The sequence below is a fragment of the Anopheles nili genome, chromosome 2 (assembly GCF_943737925.1).
Source record: "Anopheles nili chromosome 2, idAnoNiliSN_F5_01, whole genome shotgun sequence".
In the NCBI taxonomy this organism is placed as follows: Eukaryota; Metazoa; Arthropoda; class Insecta; order Diptera; family Culicidae; genus Anopheles; species Anopheles nili.
In genome coordinates, this window is record NC_071291.1 from 68064823 (window position 1) to 68087544 (window position 22722).

Below are 22722 nucleotides of genomic sequence, written 5' to 3' on the forward strand. Positions count from 1 at the left end.
TTGGAAAACCTGATCCCTCCAGACCCTTGTGTGTCGCTCACGGCATCCCAACAGCCCCGATGGTAGCATATTATCGCGTGAGGCCGGCTCGGGATGCTATAAATTTATGTTTTATGCTTCTTTCCCACCGCGCGTCCCATTCGGTTTGCGGTTTGAGATAGTGCCCGTGCCCTTCCGTGTGTATGTGCGCTGGTAGTTGACAGCTCGAAAGTAAACAAAACCCTCACGCTATCTCACCTCGTAAAGGTGTACGAAGCAGACAGGCAGAATTAAAAGAAAAAAAAAGGAAACACTCTTCACACATCACCTTACCGGAGAGGATCCTTAGACACCCAGCAGGAAAGGAGCAAACCTCCGTTTCGGATTTCGGTTCCATCCGTGTGCGTGTTTGTGTGGTGCATTTTTTTATCGTTCGCTTTTTTTTTGTTTCTCTCCCCCACCCCATTTCACTTCGTCTAGCTTCTGCTGCTCTTTCCTCGGTTCCTTCGCTTTGCTCCTTTTCCTTCGGTTGGGCCTCCCTAGTTCCATCTGTTCCCCAGGATACGCTTGCCAAGGCACACCAGCGTCGTTCTCTAGCTCCTTCTCCTGCCGGACGCTTGTTACCTTCCAACACTTGCGCTTCGACGTTAGGGTTTTTTTTCTCTCCTCCCAACGCTGGAGTCCCCTCTCACCTTTCCTCGTCTTCTCTTTGTTTCACTTTCCCTCATTCCTGGTACATTCAAGCGATGCGTTTTCTTCGATTTCATTCCGCTGTGTTTTGATGTGTATTGCTCTTCTTTTTTTTTTTTTGCTCTCTCCTGTATGTATATCCTCGTTTTCTGTTGATTTGTCGATATCCTTTCGCACCCTCCCCCGGATCCGGGCCCTTCCGCCGGCCAACTCTCCGAATGCCACCTTGATGGGTAGGCTCTCGATTCAGGTTTATGCCTCACCATAATCGTATTTTTGTGGGCACGGATGTAGCCCCGGTGGTGTGGCGGACGACGGTGTGTTTGTAACAAAGCGAAGGAAATATAATTTATGGCCTGCCCGTTGTCATCGGGACTCCTGAGGTGAGGTCCGTCCCGGCGGGTTCTGTCGTGCTGCATTCTGGGAAGAATTTTCGAGCGAACGACACCGTGGAAGGTAGAGCCAAAAAGGAGACACATACAGTCGACTAATTGATTATTTGCTCACGGTGAACGGCACAGTGGACGTGGTACTAAATGGTGAAAGGAACCCAAACCCAGGGGGTGAGAGGATCTGCGCCAGTACGGGGAAACTGAGGCAGAAGGAAGGATGTGCCGGAAGGCGACAGATGCGCTACCGAAGGGCGAAACACACCCTGTGGCAGGCGAACTTTTGGTGTGTTGTTACCCATTTGGTGTCTTGAGACCCGCCCGCTAGCTTGGGACCATAAAAAGACGATAATTTTTCCGAAAAAAACGGACCGGCCTGGTAACAGTTGCAATTCGAAGGATGTTAGACCGTTTGTTTGCGATTAAAACAACGAACACCTAGTGCCGGAGTTGGAGCTGAATGAACCGTTATTGCGAACAGGAACAGGATGGTTCGAAGTGCCTTTTTATCGTCCTTTGCACAAGAACCATCCTTCTTCTCGTCCGCAATTCGACCTGTGTTCGATTATTTAGAAGCGTTTAACTCCACTCGCTAAAACGAAGCCTCGAACAACGCTGCGCAAATGACGCAATGGCCTTCGTCCTTTTTTTGCAACGTCACACGCGCAGAATACACGTTTCGAACGTTGACATTGTGGTCGCGGTTTTCTTCGGCACGGGATGCAAAGTAAGGATGTACGAAAAAAGGAAAGATTCGCTTAAGATCACGACTCACCGAACACGTCGGTGCGTTGGTGGTGGTATCGTTTTAATGCGTTTGCATAAAACACGCACATGTGAGCGGCGAAACCACACACGCGCCGCACACAATCGATCCGGCCCGTCTCGTATGTGTGCGAGGAAAATTCCATCCTAGCACCCCGTGCTCTCGAAGGACGCTTGGAACCCGGGGGGAAAATGGGAAAACAAATTTAAAAAATGGAAATAAATCATGGCCGAGAGCATTGTGCGCCGCACACACACACACAACCACCCACAGCCTCCCACCCATCCACGCACACGCGCTTCGATTGTGAGAAGGCGCGCTGGAAGCAAGCGAAATCCACTTTCTTCGCCTTTTCGTCCTGCAGCGTTCTGTCCTTGTCACCACGCGCGCGGCTTGCTTTGATGGAAATCCAAGGAACTGTGTTTGAACGTCCCCCCCCCCCACCCTCCTCTCTTCTCTACCCACGTGCCACAGCAGGAGCAAGAAAAAACCTCCCCCGGGGAAGGAAAATCGCAAAAAATTTCCCTTATCACCCGTGTCGCGCGCGTTGGATTTATTGGCCGGCGAGCGGCGCGAAGTAAGAAAAGGAAAAAAAACCCTCCCACTGTAAGGAAAAACGCTGGAGAAAAAGTACACCCTGTTTGGGTTGGAGGGTGGAGTAAAAGAAGGAGGTGGCACTCCTCCATCCGGTTGTCCCTTTGCGCGAGCCGCACCGCTCGGCGGCGTCGATACGCTAACGAGCAGCAAGGACGATGTCCTTTTGGGACGCGATGCTGTGGGTGCCGGGAACTGCGGAATACAGCTCGACCAGGGATGTGTGTGTGTGTGTATGTGGAAGTTGATTTTTATTTTTTCGCGTTTCCTTCGGCGTCTTTAGCTGAGAGACAAGCGGGCGGGGGAGAATTGGGGGTGTGGGAAGGGAGGGAACCGTGGCACTGTAATAAGATTGGCTCATTTTTGGGTGGCAAGGAAGGCGTAGGAGAAAAGCCGGAGCAGCAGTGGTAGAGAATGGCACCAAAGGATGCTGCGCGCAAAAAGGACCCTACCAGGAGCCGGAAGGGGATGAAAGATAGAGAGCGAAAGTAAATTTAAATTGGATACGAAATACTTGAAAGTTTCCGCAACTGGCGGGTGTGCAGGAGGAGAGAAAGCGGGGGCGGTTTGTGACGCCGAGAGGGAAATGCTTCGGTAGAATGAAAAACCTCGAAGATAGAAAAGCGAGTGAGCGAGAGAGATGGGCGATGCCGTGGGTTGGAAAATACGGAATGGAGAGGAAGACGAAGAAAAAAACGTGGTAGGGAAAATAAGATTTTCCCACCCCCCCCCCCCCCCTCTTATGCGCGAGGTGAAAGAGGATATTCATGTATTCGCAGACATTCAAACAGGATCTGTCACACACCCTCATGCGCGCCCGGGGGACGTTAAGGACTAACTATGGCTATGGAAGTGCGCCTCAAGCGTCGAAGAGGGTCGATGTAAAACGCGCAGCTCAAGCATTTCCCGTGCATGCAAGCGAACGAATGAAAGAAAAAAGACGAACTTTGTCGGGCACCATTTCCCAACAGTAGAGCTTTCTCTCTTTCTCCTTTCTCGATTCCGCCAGGTGATGAAGAAAATAAAGGACGAAGGAAAGCGCAGCTTCATAATTTAAAATTTAAATTTCTCCAATCGTTCGCACTTCAAAAAGGCATTTCGGCGAGGTTTAAAAATTGTCTTAAGCATTAAAATTTTATGCGCCAATTTTGTGCACCCTCTCGCCGACAGCATCCATTTATCACTGCTTCCCGGTTTGGCCATCCGTTCCCCGGGATATGGTGGGTTTTGTTTCACGTTCTCACACCGCCAACAGCTGGCGTGTCCTGGGGAGTGATTATTTTCCCAATAAGAAAACGACTGTGCTTCCGGTGGAAGATGGCAGCGAAAAGTCCTCGCGCCAACCACCAAGAAGACGACGACGACGCCGTGAAGGCATCGTGATTCTGCGCAATCGCAACCAAACCATCCCGGTAGCGGTCAGAGTAGCCTTTGCTGTTTCTTTTTTTTCTCTCGGTTTGTTTAATTACTTCCGTCAAAAGGCAGGATTTAGTAGCTGCAATCGCAGCAGGCCGGTCAGTGTGCGTCGTCCTATTTGTTGCTCGTGGGAAAGCTGTGGAAAAGCTGTGCGTGTCCGTGCCGAGTCCGCGTTTCGCGAGAAAACACCATCGAGTTTGTGCGACAATTGGAATAATTCGAATTAATTCGGTGAGTTGTCAAACGTCGTGTACCCGTGGTTTCTTATTTTCCACCCCCATTGGGGGTGGTTTTTTCTCTTCCATTTCTTCTCCCACTAATCGACGCGATCCGTGTCGAGCAATATTCAAATCCCGTCCACCCCGTCCAACACCGGCAAAGCTCGAACCCGATGATCTGCGCGTGTGAAATGACGCCGTTTAATGCTAATTTCGAAAACGGCGTGGCGGACATTGAGCATTTTTAAACGAGTCTCTCTCTCTCTCTCCCACCCCCAAGTGGGCCTTAACTGGCACCCCAACCACCCCGAAGAGCCGGAGCGGGAGGTCTCGAATGGGAGGTTCGAATGGAATACGGAGAAGAAAGAAGCATCATGTGGAAACACGTTTGGTTACGGGGCTTAACGCGCGATCCGTGCGCCTTTGGAGGTGGTCGATCCTCGCCTTGCATTCTAATTACCCTGCGGGAGAGCTCGTGAAGGAGGGCCACTGGGGCAGGGGTGGAGGGTTGGATCCGTTAATGGGGAGTTTGTGCCTGTTTGAAGCCCAAGCAAGCATCGGAATGCGCCGTAATGAAACTTCATCAATATCCAAAAAGGTGCGATGGGTCGGGAGGGAGTTCTCGATCTCTAAGAGCACAACCCCCATTCGCTTCTTGAGGCTTTTCTTCGGTCGAATAGAGGAAGATGTTGGATGGGGTAAGAGCCCACAGGCCGGGGGATCACGAGCCGCGAGAAGCACCGACAGCACCCATAACCTTAATACACCACCGCCGAGCCACCATTTTCACCCAAACGCGCCCGCGCCCGCACACTCTGGTGAGAGATCTGGTTACGGGCATCATTTTTCAATTTCATCGCGCTAATGAATTAGTAAAACCAATAATCCGTGCTCGAGGTGGGTGAGAAATTGAGGCGAAAGACGCGCTAGAAGTGAGGAACCTTGTGGCTCTGGTCAGTAAAACCATGCTTGACTGGTGGGAGTTTGAAAGTATTGGTGCGAGCCACCGCGAGGGTGCAGTTAGCGCGGATGATGATGAGTGCTTTCTTTCACCGACTCCTCCGAAGACGGATTAGGTGTACTTGCGAGCACCCGGATGACTTCGGTAGGTTGGTCCCGGGGGTCTTCTGAGGTACCACGACGGCATCAAGCGAAGGGTTGAAGCTTTCTTGTTCAATAATCCGGTAGGAAAAGCACAACGGAGTTGAACAACCCCTGCAGTATGTGTCATATCTGTTGGCGATATAAACACGAGTGAGATGAGATGTTACGGGCGGCTTAGAGGAGGAAATTGAAGGAACCTTTTTGGGACTCTTGGGAGAGCATAAGCCGTGAGATTTCTTAGTGGGTGAAGCTTTTTAAACTGCATCCTATCTGTCTAGATGAAGGGATGAAGAAATGATGTCCTCGAAACAACTCCAATCTCAGAACAAGCGCTTGTGGGTAACGTTGACTCGAAAGTACGTTTGTGCGGAATCACATAAAAAGATGCAATAATAACGCCTTCTGGCCATGGTTTAGTTGAGTGGAATTATAAACTGTGCAGGCGGTGTCGTAAAATTGCGATACTTTTTTATTTTAATAGTTTTATTAAACACCTTCAACCGAGATCTCTGGATGTCGCTTACGATTCGGTCATATTGTTTATTACCGTTGACCCGCGCCAAGGTTTACCGTCCGCTTTCTGGGTCGACAGAAGGGGGAGGGCTCGTGTAATTTCCCTATCCAGATCATGACCACAAGGCGCACGGAGAAACGGAGAATATAAAGCGCATCGGAATCCTCAATCATTACACACCATAATCGGCACTCAAGCGAAGGCTACAATTTGATGGCTCATCGTGGCAGGCGAGTGTGGAACCAAAAGCAACGGCACCATCGGATCAGGCCCCGGATTGTGGGACGTCGTGTGATCCCGCGGGACAGAGACAGGCGTCCTTCCGAGCCATTTTAATTCAATCTTTCACCCATTCTGCTGCGGCCAGCTCTCGGGCACACGCGGGCTTAAACGAATCATCGATGCAAACAAGTTTAAATCATTTCAGTGTGCCTTCTTTCGGGCGCGCTTATCCGCTTGGATTGGAGACGAGAAGTGTCTGTGGCTGTGTCCGTCGAAGCTGGAGGAGTTTTTCTTCAACCCCCAGCGTGCCATCGATGAGCCGGTAGGGTGGTTTGTCCCTTAGTGTGTGCCTTCACCTTTTTTCCATCCCAGAACACCTTTCCACCCCGATGGCTAGGCGACGGTCTTCACCTCAATGTGTGTCCACCCTTCGAGCGAAACGAGTTTGTAATGCGGTCCCTCTCATTATCGGACATACCACAGTGCCTCAGAATTGCTGGGCATGGCTTGGGTGTGGGTTCTGTGTTGTTTTTTTTTGCTTCCCTCCCTACACCTACATACGGTACCCGAGCGAAGGGCGCGCATCCCAGCGACAGGCCACTTTCGAAACGCGAGCGATCACGCGGGACTCCGCGTTGCTTGCGTGCGTTTATTTGTCTATGCTATTAATATTTCCGTATGATTTATAAGTCCCGTGAGTTTGCATCTTTCGTTTGCATATCGTTTCTTCGCGTTCGATTTTTCCACTCCCCGTCGTATCGGTTTACCAATTAGCCTTTCTCTCTCTCTCTCTCTCGCTCTCTCTTTTTCCTGTCACGTCGTTACAACGGCACGACGATGACGGCGTTCCAACGCTCATTTTATCGTACATTTACACCCGTTTTCCAATCATGGGCGCAAAAGGCGCTCCAAAACAGACCAACCCATTTATGAAGGCTCGCTTGTCTGAGCTGCTTTTTTTCTTATTTCCTTTTTCTCGAGCCCCGGTAACCATCCGCGTTAGACACTGTGGCCGGTTGGGAAGCGCTCGGGAGGGTCGGCTCGTTCCGATGCACAGTTTATTTGATTTAGCACTATTTATTAACAACACCAGCGGTCGGGAAGTTCTTCGATTTTCTCTCAAACTCTCCCTTTCTCATTCCCCGTTTGGCGTGCCGTTTCATTTACGGTTTTCTAACGCGTATGTTTCTCTCGAATTTTAGATAACGCCGCTAACCAACCGAAACCCCGAAGAGCAGCACAACCAGGCAAGGATTCAACGGTGTGGCACAAATTAAACACCCGCCGGCCGGTGGAAAGGGGTCCGAGAATGCGTCTCGCACCGACCGTTAATGCTTCCGAACCGTTTGTGGCCGAGATACCGTGTGACGCAGGGTCAGACTAATTTTTATTGAACGCTCCTCCGTGGACGGCAAGTAAACACGCGGTGTTGCGCGCCATTTCCAGTGCAGCTTTCGGGTTAAGGCGCAAACAAACACAACCATCTTCGGGAGGGCTACAGCCTAACGCCATTTCGAGTTCTCGAACAGATAGCACCGAAAGGCTAATCGCTGCTGACCGGAAAAGGGAGCGCCCGTCATTGAGAAGACTGCACATTTTTGAGAGACAAAGTGTCAGATATGACGCATCATTCGGAAATATAAGGATAAACGCACGTTTCACCTAGAAACCACGTCATCAAATCGTCATTGTGCGCGAGGTGTTTGATGCTATGTGAACTGCGAGACTGCGAGAAGAAAACGATAAGGCTCCATGGCAGCACTTCCGGTGGGCCCAAACAACCATGGCCGTTGCAGCATTATTGACGTCGCAAGCGCGAACGGTGTCCTTTCGGTAAAGCAATGGATTCAGCTATACTACGCCGTCAGCAGCAGTAATCGAAAACGAGAGCGAGGCGGTAGCTTTTATCATCACCACGAAGTAAGCGGCGCAGAAAATGGCCAGCAGGAAATACTCGTTACAGATGCGCATCGTCTTCACCTGGTATAGCTGACCGGATGCGGCTATCGCGTCGTGTCGTTCCGCTCACATGTGAACCATTAGAACCACCGAGGTGGAATGATTTAAATTTGCCAATTTCTCGTGCGCCGACACATTCCAGTTCACATGTGATACGAGTGAGAACAAAAGTAACAAAATTGCCGAATTTGCGCTCTGGAAGGCTTTTGCGGCTTCTGAGTGACAGCGAGAAAACAAGACACAAAAAGTGAGCGCTATTAGCAAACAGGGAGAAGTAGTAAAAGAATGACTCAGCCGAGTTACTATGTCAGCAAATATGCCGGTGAATTCTGCAAACTGGTGGTCGAAGGTGACATCGGAAAGGTTAAATCGAAGTTCAAGGAGTTCGTGCTGGATTACCAGACCCCGGAGGACCTCAACACGCCGCTGCACCTTTCGATCATTGCTCAGCAGAACCGCAATGAAATCATCCAGTTTTTGGTGGAGTCGGGAGCGGACTGCGACCTGCGCAACTCCATGAACTTAACCGCCTCGGAGCTGGCGATCAACTTGAACTTCATCGATGTGACGAAGTTCATGCTGGCGGTTGAGTTCCGCAACCTTACGGACTATCGATGCTTCTACCGATTGATACGGCGCGGTTCGGTGCCGCTGCTGCAGCTCTTCCTCGAGCTGAAGTCGTTCGACATCCACCAGCAGATCGGGTACGTTTCGAGCGTGTGGCACGAGCTGTACGTGAAGAATGTGCCACTGACGAAAAGCATGGAGAACTTCCTCGAGTACCAGCTGCTGAATTACAGCTACGCCTACCATCATCCGCCGGCGCACCGATCGGACCGGCCAAAGTTTGACAAAGAGCTCGAACAGCGGATCGATCTGATCGTGGAGTACACGCGCTACCTGACTAAGCACTATGGCGCGACGGACAATCTGAACGACTTCGATGACAAGTTCCTGCTGGCCATCAAGATCGTGTACGACAATCTGTTCTTTGTGCGGGAAAAGCGTGAGCTGGTTAGCCCGGTTCCGGTGGACGAAACCTGCCGCTTGTTAGCGGTGTTCCTGGCGATCTTCAAAAAGGCGCCCCACTACGAGGTGTACAAGTTGATTTTGAACAAGCGCACGGTGTTGCGGTTTCTCGCCGCCGTGAGCGATGAGCTGGAGCGGATCAAGTGCGATTTGCTCGAGAATCGCGGCCAGTCGAGATGGACGAACGAGCTGTTCATGTACCTCGTGTGGTGTATCCGTGACGCTGCCCCGGCCAAGTCGACCAAGGCAATCAACGCACAGTGGCGCAAAAAGTACGCCCTGAAGAAGAAGCTCATCTACTACGTGAAAGCGCGGTTGAAGGCGAATCCGGAATTAAACGCGATCCAGGCGCGCTATGTGAACAATCTTTCGAAACCAGAACTGGAGGTGCTTCGGCAGGAGCTGAGAATGAAGGAATTTGTAGCGCTGACGCGTACCGTAGGGCGCAAGAATCGTGTCGTGTTCGGACAGGTGCGCAAAACCCATGATCACGTAACGCAACTGTACGCGATCAAGAAGATCTTGCGCTACTTGGATGGCATAGCGCGGGTTCAGCTGCCTCAATACCAGGTGTCGGGAATGTTGGCCATTAAGCGCACGCTGCAGGTGCTTGCGGAAACGATCGCGAGCACACGCTACTGTCCGGCGATTGCGCGAAAGCTGGAGAACGTAGTGCATAAGATACTCCCACTGAACCTCGACGTGGACGTGCGAGATTTCTACCAACCGAATGTGTCGCTGTACAAGCTGTGCTCCGATAAACTCGAGAACGGACGATTGCTCCCGTTCGCGGAGGTGCAGTGTAGTTTGAAATCTGTTCGACGGTACTTCGCTTATGTGCATGATCTGAAAATGCTGGAGGCGTACAAATGCTACCTGGGTAACGTACATCAGCTGAAGAATCACCGTCAGGTTGCAAGCTACAACCAGTACGTGGGCGATGCGAATCGCTTGTACTTTGAAAATCACACCCTAGATGACTTGTACTTCGAGCTGGAGGATTGTATCCGCGTCGTCGAAGAGCTACAGGAAACGTTTAGCCAACAGCAGGATGAGAAGATAAGCGATCTGTTGCGGTGCGTGTATAGGCCACTCGCGCAGCGCTTCGAATCGCTTACGAAGGGCGAAGGAAGTGACCGTGCTGCGCTGGCGTCAATCAGTGCCAACTTTAGCACCGTGATGCAGCTCTGCGGGACGGAGATCGCAATGGCAAAGGTACGCCGTATAGTGGGCTCGTTCTTGGCCGAAAGCTACCCCAAGTATGATATCTGCAACGACGAACAGCTGCTTCTGCTAAATCCCATCATGCAGGAGCTGTTGCATCTGTTCACGAACTATCTGTATCAGTACCAGATGGATGAGCGGGTAACGAAAAACTTTGTGACGATGATTGAGGTGCTGCACGTTAGCAGGTACATCGCGGTCGATCATTTTCTGCCGGAACGAACGAAGCCGTTCGATAACTTGATGCACCAGAACTACACGAACGATATACTGAAGAAGTTCAATCTGCAAAATTTGAGCTCGATTGAGTTTGCGGTGCTGCATGAGCAGCTCTCGCAGAGTTACTACGACAATTGCTACAACCTGGACAAGAAGTACGCAGTGCTGACGATGTTCTTTAAGTCCACCAACCGGCAGGTGAATGACGCAATCCTAAAACGCAACAAGCGCATGGACCGCGAAGAGTTCCAGTCGTTTCTGGATGGGAAGCTGAAATTTATTGGACAGTTTTTGCCTTGTAACGACTTCAACGAGGTGACGCAGTTTATCAATGAGGCCGCTCCGCACGTGGAGTATGCCCTGGAGTACTGTCTGTTAGAGTTGTGTGAGGTGCTGACCGATCTCGGAATCTTCCAGGATAATCAGTACGTGTTGAAGTTGCAGTCGGCTAATGTGAGTGGACGCAACCTGCATGACTACTTGCGGCAGGACACGCTGGAGTACGACATGCTGACGCTGACGCACAGCACCAAGGTGAAGGTATTTTTGAACGGGTTGATTTTTAAGAGCAACGATTTCAAGTTGTACCAACCGCTTAGCGGCCAGAAAGCGAACGCAGACGAGCTACTGGCCATCAACGAGAATCTGACAAACAACTACAAGATGCGCTGGAGCTGGGTGGAGCAGCAGGAGCGACTGTTCAAATCAGTTGAAACAATCGATCTGAAGTTGCTACAGGCGCTTACGCCCGACTACGCGGACATTCGGGGCATGCGGTTAGGTGTGCTGTGCGACGGAACTCCTTCTACGGAGTATGAGATCATCGATCACACGATACGGAACAACCTGAAGCAGATGGTCGACTACTTGTCGGAGGAACTGCAAGCGATATCGTACGAGAAAAAGCAGTTCTTCCAGTACGTCCTGGTGCGAAGCTCAAACTCACTGTTCATCGATGCGCACTTTAGTCTAACCACGGTGCAGGAGCGACAAGCCACGATCCTGTTTATGGCGCTATACTTTCGCGCCTACGACGTGTTCCTCGAGTGCGTCAAGCGCTTTGAACTGACGGTGAACCTCGGCAAAATCATCAAGTACCTCAACCTCGAGTTCATCGAGAAGATCGCCAAACAGATGAAGGACATTAGCTGGAATTGCCAGGACGGCAACGGTACGACAGTGTTGGACCAGTGCGTGCAGAAAGGTGACCTGGCGGCCGTGAAGAAACTGCTCAAGCTGGGTGTGGACATTTGCTCCCAAACAGCCGACGGTACTTCTGCGCTGCATCGAGCGTGTTGTCTGGGTCACACGGAGATCGCTCGGCTCTTAGTGAAACAGCACGTTCCGCTAACCACGTTGAGTGGCACGGATCGGTTGCCGTTGCACTACGCGATCCAGTACCACGAGAACGAGCTCCTGCCAGTGCTCTGCAGTGACGATATCGACGTCGATTCCGAAAGCCACCGGTTGGTGAAGCGCACGATAAAGTACGGCAATTTCGAAGCGCTCAAATTCCTGGTCGACACACGACAGGCGAAGCTGTGTTTCGTGGATAAGCAGAAGAACACTGTTCTGCATTTGTGCGCGAAATACGGGCGGTTGGAAATGTTGCACTATCTCTTCGATAACCATCAGGCGGTCATCATGGACGGGGACCTACTGAATCGGCGCAATGTCAACTCGAAGACAGTTCTTCACCTTGCCGTACAGAACCGCCAGACGGCGATGGTCACGTTACTGTTGGCGCAGGGTGTAGATCCTTCTCCGGCAGATGATACCGGTCGTTCGGCGTACGAGTGGGCCGTGCAGCAGAACAGCATGGGCATCATGAAGGCATTCGTGAAGCATAATCCGTCCCAACGATCGTTCCTTTCAACAGCCGGCGGGAACAGCGCATCACACCCGTTGACAATCGCGATCGAGCAACGAAACGTGCGCGTGCTAAAGTTCCTGCTTCGCAACGGATGCAGCTTGACGGGAGAGTCTCTTTGTCTGATGAAGGCGGTGTACACGCGATCGCTGGAATTGGTGCGTTTTATCGTGGAACAGTGCAAAGCGGTGGTGCAGTACCGAGATCCTTACGATAGCACCGCTCTGCATGTGGCGATCGCAATTGAGTGTAACGAGATCGCAGCTTATCTGATTGAATCGGGTGCGGACATCAACGCCATTAGCAAGTTTGGTGACACACCGCTGCACATTGCCGCACGCCACGGTAACATTGTGGCCGCTCGTATGCTTCTTCTCAAGTATGCTACCATCGACGAACGAAATGCGTCAGGCCTGACGCCACTGATGCAGGCCATGTACACGCGCAATCTGGACATCATGAAGCTGCTGATAGGGGCAGGCGCCAATATAGACCTACTGAAGCTACACCTGGTAGAGATCGAACAGCTCGCCAAGCTGCCTGCCATTCATATGTTTGTGGATCACTATGGGCTATTAGAGTTTATGATCCTGCAGTTGCAGTACGATCCGAGCGTGCGCGATGCTCGCAATCAGCAGAGCCTGTTGCACAAAGCGTGCTACACGAACAATCTGCAGGTCGTGCAGTTTCTAGTCGACTGGTGCCGGTTGCAGACGGAACAGCAGGACGCGAACGGCCGCACGCCACTGGCTGTTGCGAACGAATGCAAGAACTACGAGGTGGCCGAGTTTCTGCGAAGCAAGAAGCGGAAAAAATCTCAAATCGCCCCTCAGCGGTACTTCGATCCGGCGAGCATGATGTAAGGACACATCTGGTCCTTGTGAATGAAATCATATTTTCAGTGGAAGTGGTTCATGACCGCAAATTAAACCAGTGATTATTTACATCGCCAGCGCGCGCAGGACAGACGAAATGCCTCCATCGCTTTACTTCGACGTCAAGGGAAAGCAGTGTTTATGGATGGATGTGTTGGATGCAATGGATTACGGTGTCTGAAAATGAGAAACAAATATGCAACACACTCCGGACCATATATGGTATTTGAGTGATAACAATTGCTCAGATCTCGAAAATAACTCACTTTCCGAATCCCGAAGTGAAACGGTGGCTATGCATTTCTGATCTCCCTCTGCTGCGCGTCGTGGATGGTGCTAGAGTTTGGAAGACTGCCCAACAAAGTTCCTCTTGTCCCAACGTGTTTTGCACGCAGAAAATGGCACATGAAACGTAGATATGTTGAAGATGCACGATAAATCCACACGGTAACAACCGTAACACTAGCGAAACAAAACTCTAAAGCCACAACTCAGCCAAGCTCGAGTCTCTACCACATCCTAAAGGTCTTTTCGGAATTAATACGTTCAAAGTGGCCCTTTTCCAGCACGCCTACACATAGCTGCTATCCGTATCTGCAAACGTGATGTGATCCGTCGGTTTAAATTTGCTGTTCTAGTCAGTGTGTTACTTTTGGTACGGCTTCAATGAACGATTGGAAACAGCTGCCGAACTCAGGCGAATTCTGTACACTATCAAAACTTTGGATTCTACGGGCAGGCGGAAGGCTTTTCGTCTTTTAAAAAGATGAACATTTGGTTATGAATTTATTTTGTCGCTTCCACACGGCCCTTTGGCGATAGACTCGACTGGCATGGATGCTATGATTTGCTGACTCTGTTTGATACACAGCACTGCTGGCAGGTTCACGACTTTATGGGATGATGGCACGTGTTTTAATAGCGGTAGTCTGCATTGATTGGAATCGGCTAGGAACGAGATATGTGGCGAAATTTTCTTTTTTTTCGTGATTTTAGACATAACGGAAGGTGAGTGATTTTACCCATTCTAACAAGAGACCGGCGGGAGGAAATGGAGAAATATCTACATTGGTGGCCGGATGATCAGGATCGCATTAACCTTAACTAAACAACCATATGGTATTGTATGTGTGTGTTTACGTAATTGAATGTGTAACTTTGATGTCTGTTTAAGTAGAATGTACGAGTAAGAACGATAAGCAAGGACTATCAAAGGTTCTAGCAGTGTGTGCTAGAATATAAGAGGTTGCGATGTGAAGCTCGTGAAGCAGAAAGCAGCTCGCAGGGATCATCACAAAGATGAGATATGAAATAGCGTAAAGGAGAGAGAGAGAGAGTAGAGCTCTATCTGTAGGGGAAAGACTCATAGTCACACGCGCAAACACGCATGGACATTCCTAGAAGAGTAAGATGAAATCTTTTACTGTACCTTTTTAAGTAACGAAACCTCGCATATACCTTCTCCTGGACGCATGCGTTCGTTTGCTGCCGTTCGTCCCGTGGACTTTGTTTGAATGTAGTAGGGGCTTGCGTGTCGATGGAAGCGAAAAAAAAACACCATCCAACTCCGGAACGATTCATGGGATGGGGCTTTATTAGTAATTGGGTTTTGTAGGACGTGAAAAGAAACTAATAACCTCGCATTTATTACACGATTACAAACTACCATTAAAACTCTATATATATATTATATATATACAAATTGAACGAAACGCCTATTGCTATTAAACGCCACATCCACCGTGGGTTTCGTGCTAAGTCCCATCCCATTGCTCCGTCTGTCCTCGGCGAAGAACGCAAGCTAATTTGGCGTCGGCTGATTGTTGATGAACAATACGTCACCACCAACAGAGAAAGGAGTCACGGCGAACGCTGTAAGCGAGACGTGTGCGAACGGGTTTGAAGCAAATATTAAACAACTAAACTTAGCCGGTAAGGAAGGAGGAGGCGTGAACCGTAACGACAGCTCAGAATGAGAACGTAAATTATTTATTAGGTAGACACTCGTTATGCATGCACCAAATTTAATATAATATATTAAATGGCAATGCAGCAGAGAATAGCGAATGTATCGTGGGCATAACGATGAAAAAGGGGAAATAAACAGCACAAAACGAGAAGGTCCTTGGATGGTTCGAGTGTCCTTTGTATGCCGAGAGAGCAACAGAGAGAGAGAGAGAGAGAGAGAGACGAGTGGTGGTGATTGATTTGTTAGGAAAAATGTTTTAGTTGTACGCTACGCTAGTGCTACGGATAATCTTAACTGTAACCGCTCCCAAACAGGGATGCACTCTGAACCTCGCATGGTTTGTGAAACGTAAGAAGACGCTAGGACGTAAGCAGAACGGTATAGAAAAAACCATACAAATGGGTGTGTGAATACTCGCAAATCACACAAAAGTCGCCATCCCTCGCATAGGATATAAGGAAAGCATGGAAAAAGGTCGCTGAAGAAAGCATTGTAATGAAATACTAGCCAGTAAGGTGAAGCCAGCATCAAATGATATCAAAAAACCCGAACAGGAAGAAGGGAGTAGAAATGCAACCAAACGATTTGTATCTGTTTAATGTCTAAAACCACACTAACAAAGCGGAGAGAGTTGTGTAAAAAAGAAAAGGCCAATAAGGGAGAATGCCCGTGGAAACAAATTTTAACTTACATCATGAACGAGTGCGAATACTTTGCAATGGATACGAAACCACGTGGTGAAACGGAACACGCGCTCCATCTTCTAACGCGCAACAGTGGTGTTCGTTTGGAATGATTCAAATCACTATTGGTGTCAAAATTGTGTCAAATGAGCCAGCTCATAATGGGTATGGATACGCATTTCTCTTGGGAAAAGGATTTAACTTCTTGCACCGGAAAAAAAGGAAGTAGCACGTGGAACGGCTCGTCAAATGAAGTAGAACGACACTGCCTTATGGACGAGCGGTTCCCTCGGCGCGGCCTGCCTTGCAAGCCCGTGTGCTACCTTCCTTCTCAATACAAACCATTTTAAAAGGCGCTCTTGTTTTTTGAGACGTTCTTTTTTCGCTTTTTGATTGTTTTGAAATGGTTACGCGATCGAAAAACCGCACAAACTTTCTTTGTTTTTTTTTTGTTTAATCTATTTCCGGTTCCGTTCGATAAGCGTGGATTGTAGCAAATTCAATTTATCTTCCAACTACATAACTATTACATTCCTAACCTGTAGTAAGATAAGACCAGTGAGATTCCTGAGCGGAACGACGTCGAGTGAGCGTCTGAGTATCCGAAATTCGTTCCTTGTATACGACACATCTTGGTTTCGTTTTTTTTTTGATTTCGTTTTAACCGTAACCTTGTCAACCTCGAAGACGAACCCCCACAAAACAAAAAGACAGATCAGCCACAACGTGAGAATAAGCCCTCATTTCTTTTGCAATATGAACGAAAACACTAAAGTGCGACGCTACACACTGATGTCAGATTATTTTGTTAACAAAATAAAATGAATTGATTTTTGGAGAAACAATCATCATTTGCTTATTGTGTTCAGTCAGCTAGCTGGACTTCGACGTCCATATCACAGAATGGTGAATAGTATAAATATATATATATATGTTTAGTTGTCTCGTGTCACCGTCAATTTTGTGTTTGTCTCGTTGATCTTTAACCCACGTGTGGCGTACCAATACACCGTATAACAGTTATGAACTATATGGAGTTTCCTGCGGCCAGCTTAATCTTGTCGTATGCTTCTGCCAGGTAACTGAGACGCGAACCATCTCATGGTTATCTCATCAGTGTATGCTTGGATCTGGATTGATTTGCAGTACCATGTACTCATAGCGACGTAAAAGGATATCATGGATAAGGCGAATTACCGTGGATGACAAAAAAAACATGCTGCTTTCCATCAATCTTCTTCATTAATCGGTTACACGATGTTTAAGTAAGTATGGCTTCAAGTTTTATTGAATTAGATATATCACTTACTTCACGTGGTAGGATAAAAAAATTAACGACCGAGCGCGCGTGTTGCGTTCTTCAGTTCGCATCTCCCTCTTTTGTTCATATTATTCGTGTCCTACACAACTGTGGCTTTGTCGGACGGGCTATCACTTGCGAACTATCGGTATCGTAACACGCTGCGAGTTATAGAATGATTTCGTTTTTGAAACTCCGACTTAGTTCTTTGTGCGGCAATACGATCGAGTTCAGGACGATCATCTCCGGCGGTACGTTGACCGCGTACCCTAGTATAGTTATCGATGGGTTCAGCCGCCCGTCCGTATTGAACAGGGGTGGATTTTCCATTTTGGCGAACGGCTTATTCGGATCGGGATCACTCGGGGTACCTTCAACTCGTGCCCACATGCCCACCTGTGAGCCACGGCCAACTGGAAGAGAAAAAAGTAGGTTAATAGCCATTTCGTATATGGAACATTTTTGCTGCGGCAATCAAACGCTTACCGATGCTGTGAAGAATAAGGGAATGGTCTTTGATGACGGCATTTTCAAGAATGATGGACTCGCGGACACGAACGCCTGGACCAATTTCAACTCCCGAACCAATCGATACGTTGGGTCCGAGCTGAAATAAGAAATAAAAACGTCATGATGAATGAATTAAAGGCTTCGGAGGACTCCGACCAACTAACCATAGCCGTAGGATGTACGGATGCCGTGGGATGAATGTGCACGTCTGGGATAATGTTGCAAACGGCGTTTGCGTTGCCGTTGTCCGACGAAGTCGCACTGGCTAATCGGTCCGGATGGGCCTTTTTGTACAGTGCCAAATAGTGTCGGTTGGCGTAGATGGCAGATCCGGCGGTTTTTATCTGGGACCACCAGTTGTTCACTGGCAGTGCGAAGAGCTTGCCCGTGCCGGCCAGAGGCGTGAGGATTTCCTGCTCCCACTGGATGTGACCGCGGTCCTTACCGTTGCCATTATTCAGGAGGCTGTAGTCTTGCTGCTTCGAATGAAAAACTGCCCCCATCTTGGAGAAGATGTCCATCGAACACACATACACGCCGCAGTTGATCAACGTGGAAAGGTATCCCCGGGGCTTCTCCACGTAGTGCGTCACCTCTTCGTCCTTCCCCAGCACCAGACAACCGTAATGTACCGCCTGTTGGCGAGTTGCCTCCGTGCCCATGATCGACACGAGTGCCTTGTTCTTGCCGCGATGGAAATCATACAGCTCTTGCAGCGGAAAGTCGGCACAAACGTCCCCATTCAATACGAAGAAGGCGGTCGGGTTGCCGGAGCGGATCTGGTCGCGAAAGTGATACATTCCGCCGGCCGTACCCAAAGCCGTGAATTCCTGCAAGTATCGAATGTTCACGTCGTATAAGGTCTGCATGTTGCTCACGAACTGCTGCATCTGGCTGGCCGGGTAGAAGCCAAGGATGAGGATTTCTTTGAGCTCCTTGATGCGTACGCACGATTCAACATGGTGCTGGATGATGGGTTTTCCCGCCACCGGGAACAATGGTTTCGGTATGTCGAGTGAAAGGGGCCGAAATCGAGTGCCTGAAAATAGACAGCAACGGGCCGGATGATAAAGAATTCGTACGCAATGTCATAGCTCAACATACCCTTTTCGGGACCACCGATCAAGATCACCGCCTTCAACATGTTGCGAGTATGCGGCTGAATGCGATAGCTATGGAATGGAGCCAAAATCGCCTGTTGCTATTTTTTGTAGCCTACTCACGATGTAAATTGAAACACTAACACTTTCTGGGTGGTCTGAAGGTATAATACTATTTTCTGTATATCCGAATAGCTTGAGTCATGTGCCAGAGTAACGTTTCAGCGGGTTTACGTTTTTCTTGGCTACGTATTCATTGTTGACATTCGTGTTTTGTAAACATCTCCAATTCTCACTAGCTCCGGGTCGGGCCATGGTTGACATCATGCCTAAACGCAAGCAAATTACTGAAATTTATATTGAAAATCGCATGTAGTATAATCGGAATAGTTATGATCATAATAAGTAAATATCGCTATTAATCCTAACCAACCAAAATTAAAATATATATTATTATTTGAATGGATTGAGCTGGATCTGTCAATGATGCACCAGGCTGCCATGCTGTGAGTGCTGTCAGTAATGGCTGCGTCCTGAGTTCTGTTTTCAGAGCGCCTTAATACTAAATTTACTGGTAAACTGTACATGTCAAGCTCTTAAATTGAAGGAAATCTTGAAATATGAGAGTAACATATATGAATCAACGTACAATTTCTGATTATTTTTCCTTGAAGATTCATGATCCTCAGTTATTTCGCCATTTCTGTCGTATAAAACGTGTTTGTCATATTTTACGTAGATATCTTCGGCACAGTATGTGGATTTCTTCGGCGCAGTATATCGTTTTTGTTCCAAATCACACAGAAATCAGCCATGTAGGAGTAATGCTATCTGACAATCAAGCTTGAAGCTGTTAGTAAATCAGCCGGGCTCGATGCCGTCTCGCTACGCCATTCCTGTACAGTACCTGTCTCAGGCGAGATGCCATTTTCCGTCTCGCTGTCAAAGTCGATGTGTGTAGAGGCACCTGCATCGCACCTGGATTACTTTTCCTCAGGTCGCGCTGTTTTGAGCTTACTTCTTTCGTTGAAAACATCTCAAGCGGTTTTCGTCGAACGGAGGAGTTGAGCAAACGCGCTTCGAAAGATTGCGTATGGTGCCTTTTATCAGCGTATAGTTTTATCAAAATAAGTTTTTTTGATTGTCGAATTGCGGTCGTGAATACGTTTCGCCCGTTGTCGTTTCATATCGGTGAATCGCCGTTTTTGGAGGTTTTTTTTTCTTTTCAATTATATTTAACACGTTCGGTTAAATTAGCTCGAGTGTCGCTAATTTTCAGTTGAGATCGCTGCGAAGAAAGTGCGTATCGTTTGTTGTCGAATTGGAAATTGTTTCATGCCGTTATCCCGCTTCATGGACGACGTCGAACGAGCCACACCTGTGGATGTGGGACATTTTCGAAGCAGTGTACCGCGAAGCTGCTAACAGTGCGTACGGGACGTGGCTCTGGTGAGAAGCGTGTGGTGTGTGTACTGTGAGCACAACAGTGAGACAGAGTCCACGGTGCGAACGGCATTTTTTCATTCTTGTTGCTTCCCTAAGTTACTAAAGTACGAAGGATTATATGTGCGCCGCGTGCTATCCTTACGACCGTCCTTTGATCCTGACGATTTGCGCCGTCGTACCAGTGTGTAAGTGAACAATCGCGTCGCCCGTTGAAGGGCTGAACTGAGCAGTTGTTAGCCGGAAGGAAGGCACATATCCTCACATTCCAGCAGAGGAAAAGAGAGAGAAAGCTCAGTGGCACATTTTGGTGACGACTGTTTAATCGTGAATGCGTCGCGTACATGCCCCTTGCCGTCTATTGGATATCAGGCAGATTCAGGAAAAACGGTGAGTAAACTGTCAAACGATTAGCAGATCCGGGAAGTGATTGAGCGTAGCGTAATGGAAAAAATATATTCGATAAAACGCGTTCGCCACATCGAAGTAGGCTTGTGTGTGCTTCTCACGGCAGATTCCTATCAATCTGTAAAGTTCCGGGTGAGGTTTGAGTGCATAGTGATGCTAGGGGGAACCGTTTTCCTCCCTGCAAAACATTCCGATAACGTGGTCCGCTTGCTCAAGAAACCTGGTTCCGAGTGATTTGTGTCTAGCGAAGCATCGGTATCGGATGGCGATTGTGTTTGTTGGCATCGGAGGATTGTTTTGCTTTCGTAGCTCTCGAACGAGTGATCCATATTTCTCATCTCACGCCCGTGGTCGATCATTCTCACCTGGTCGCTATTTACTCACCTGGAACGAAACATCGAACGAACGAACGCTGCAGTTTTTTTTCTTTACACTTTCAACCAGCGTTCCGGCTCCTAAGTGCGTGATTTGTAATTTTCATCCATTTTGTGAGCCGATTGTGGCCGCTTCGCACGATTGGCGACTCAAGCCAAATCGCGATGCTTCGCGTGCCAGGTGTGTGGCGAGGTGCGCGCGTGCGCTGGTGTTGGTGAGCACGCAAAATGTCTCATCTCACGCGGAGCTATGTGTTTTCACCGCGTGAGGGCGCCGCGCGGCTCAGCTCACGCACTGCAACTTGTTGAAGGTTTGGGATGGAATTTTATTTTTTTTCTCCTTCCTCTGCCCCGTATTCGGACCCCGTAAAGCCCACGGGCTTGCCTGTCGATGCACCTGCACGGCCCGATAACCGTGCGCAGGGGGCGTACGCGTGTGTATGCGTGCGAGCATGCAGCCCGCTGCAGGGCCGGTCAACAGGAGGGAAAGATCTCGCCCCGCTAGGCGAGGAAGCGAAAGAGCGCGTTACGGGAGCGACGTAACTTTGCCTCATTATTATCAGAGTTTTTACCCCTACAGCATGAAACGTCATATTGTGGCCGTGCCAAAGGTAGTTTTTATGACAGGGGGGATTACCTACCTGCGAAGGTTGTCTCGCTCGCTCGTTCGGTTATAGCGGTTGCAAACTCGAATTCGCCTGGCGACATGTGAAATTATGCTGCTCCGTGAAAAGCGGACTTTGGCCTGCTGACTTCACAAATTGTCGCTTCCTCGTTTGGTCAGCGTTTTGCATCAATTTTTATGCTCCGGTGCTGCAAGGACGCATTCCTGCTAGAACATCATTACCGCTGTCTCGCGCAAAGTCCGAAAAGCTGATTGCGTTTCAAGATTCCATCACCACAAACCGTCTGGAGTCAGATAATTAACACATTAGTCGATTACGGACTAATCCATTCGGTGAGCAGCGGGTCTCTTCTGGTCCCCGTGATGGCTCCTCCCGGTAGCCGTTGAGTTTTTGTATTCCATGCAGAAACTCGAAGGTGAGGTTTATGTGAATTTTTATTACCATATACCCTAAAGCAAACCGCTTCCGAGGAACGTGTACTTGAGGACGTTTCGTACTTGCTTCGAGTTGCGCGCCGATGTTTCGAGGGGGTTTGAGCCTGACCGCGTCCTTTTCAGGCCCGTATGTGGTTTTGTGAGCGAATGGAAGCGCTTTATTGATCGCCAATGATTCAGCAGTTTCATTCGCTTTGCGCTACGTCAACTTTATCTTAGATGTTTTTTTGCTTCTCTCTCTCTCTCTCTGTTCAAATTTAGTTTGTATTTGAAATTAAATGTCAGCCCGTGCGCACGGTGGTACGCGAGGACATGTTTGCCCGGCTCTGAAAACCCACTCATGCATATTATGCTAATGTTTGGCCATAATGAAACCACCCCCCCAGTTCTCCCTTGTGCATGCGTATGAAAATGTATGTTACGATGCACTGGTTTGGAGGGATTTGTGGCAGGGCGTGGTGCGTTTATATCCCTCGCTAACTAACTGCAGTTCGCCGAGCTGTGTTCGGACCATCAAGTCACGCATCATACGCGAGGGTTCAATTAGCGTCAGGGAGGTATCTTCAAGTGGTACGATCGAATCTCCTTCCCCCTTGGCAGGGAGATTGAGATAGCTTGGTCGTCTGAAAGAAATGGCACAAACCGATCGCTATGTGGCCTTGCCGTTCCATGGCGGCGAAGGATCGTCGCGAGGTGTGGGATAAAAGTGAAATTCCTGCCATGGCTGGCAGGTTTGTGATCGCCATTCCTAGCACAGGGGTAGCGCTGGATAGGCAAGTGGGTAAGAGGGTGATCGTCGATTCACGA

The 22722-nt window shown here is 49.0% G+C and overlaps 3 protein-coding genes across 3 annotated transcripts in view; 2 read left to right on the forward strand and 1 right to left on the reverse strand.

The window, feature by feature from the left end:
• The first annotated feature begins 8136 nt into the window (after positions 1–8136).
• Positions 8137–13056, forward strand: LOC128720798 (uncharacterized). Its single transcript, XM_053814493.1, has one exon. The coding sequence runs from the start codon at positions 8137–8139 to the stop codon at positions 13054–13056; it is 4920 nt and encodes a 1639-aa protein (XP_053670468.1).
• A 4080-nt stretch (positions 13057–17136) lies between these two features.
• On the reverse strand, positions 17137–18721 carry LOC128720138 (mannose-1-phosphate guanyltransferase alpha-A). The gene is made up of 4 exons (XM_053813785.1): positions 18635–18721; positions 17695–18569; positions 17507–17627; positions 17137–17433 (listed from the first exon to the last, which is right to left on the reverse strand). The coding sequence occupies exons 1-4, from the start codon at positions 18672–18674 to the stop codon at positions 17189–17191; spliced, it is 1281 nt and encodes a 426-aa protein (XP_053669760.1). The 5' UTR covers positions 18675–18721; the 3' UTR covers positions 17137–17188.
• Positions 18722–22584: 3863 nt separating this feature from the next.
• LOC128728996 (RNA-binding protein fusilli) overlaps positions 22585–22722 on the forward strand; it is a 53893-nt gene continuing 53755 nt past the window's right edge. The window contains exon 1 of the mRNA XM_053822649.1: positions 22585–22696. Coding sequence (XP_053678624.1) covers positions 22585–22696 — 112 coding nt within the window. The remainder of the gene's footprint in view (positions 22697–22722) is intronic.

Excerpts from the sequence above, each read along its gene's own strand:
- LOC128720798 (XM_053814493.1), top strand. The coding sequence starts at position 8,137 with ATGACTCAGCCGAGTTACTATGTCAGCAAATATGCCGGTGAATTCTGC.
- LOC128720138 (XM_053813785.1), bottom strand. The coding sequence starts at position 18,674 with ATGTTGAAGGCGGTGATCTTGATCGGTGGTCCCGAAAAGG. Across the intron at positions 18,570-18,634 it reads GATCGGTGGTCCCGAAAAGG|GCACTCGATTTCGGCCCCTT; the intron begins GTATGTTGAGCT and ends GTCTATTTTCAG. Across the intron at positions 17,628-17,694 it reads CCGTACATCCTACGGCTATG|CTCGGACCCAACGTATCGAT; the intron begins GTTAGTTGGTCG and ends TTCTTATTTCAG.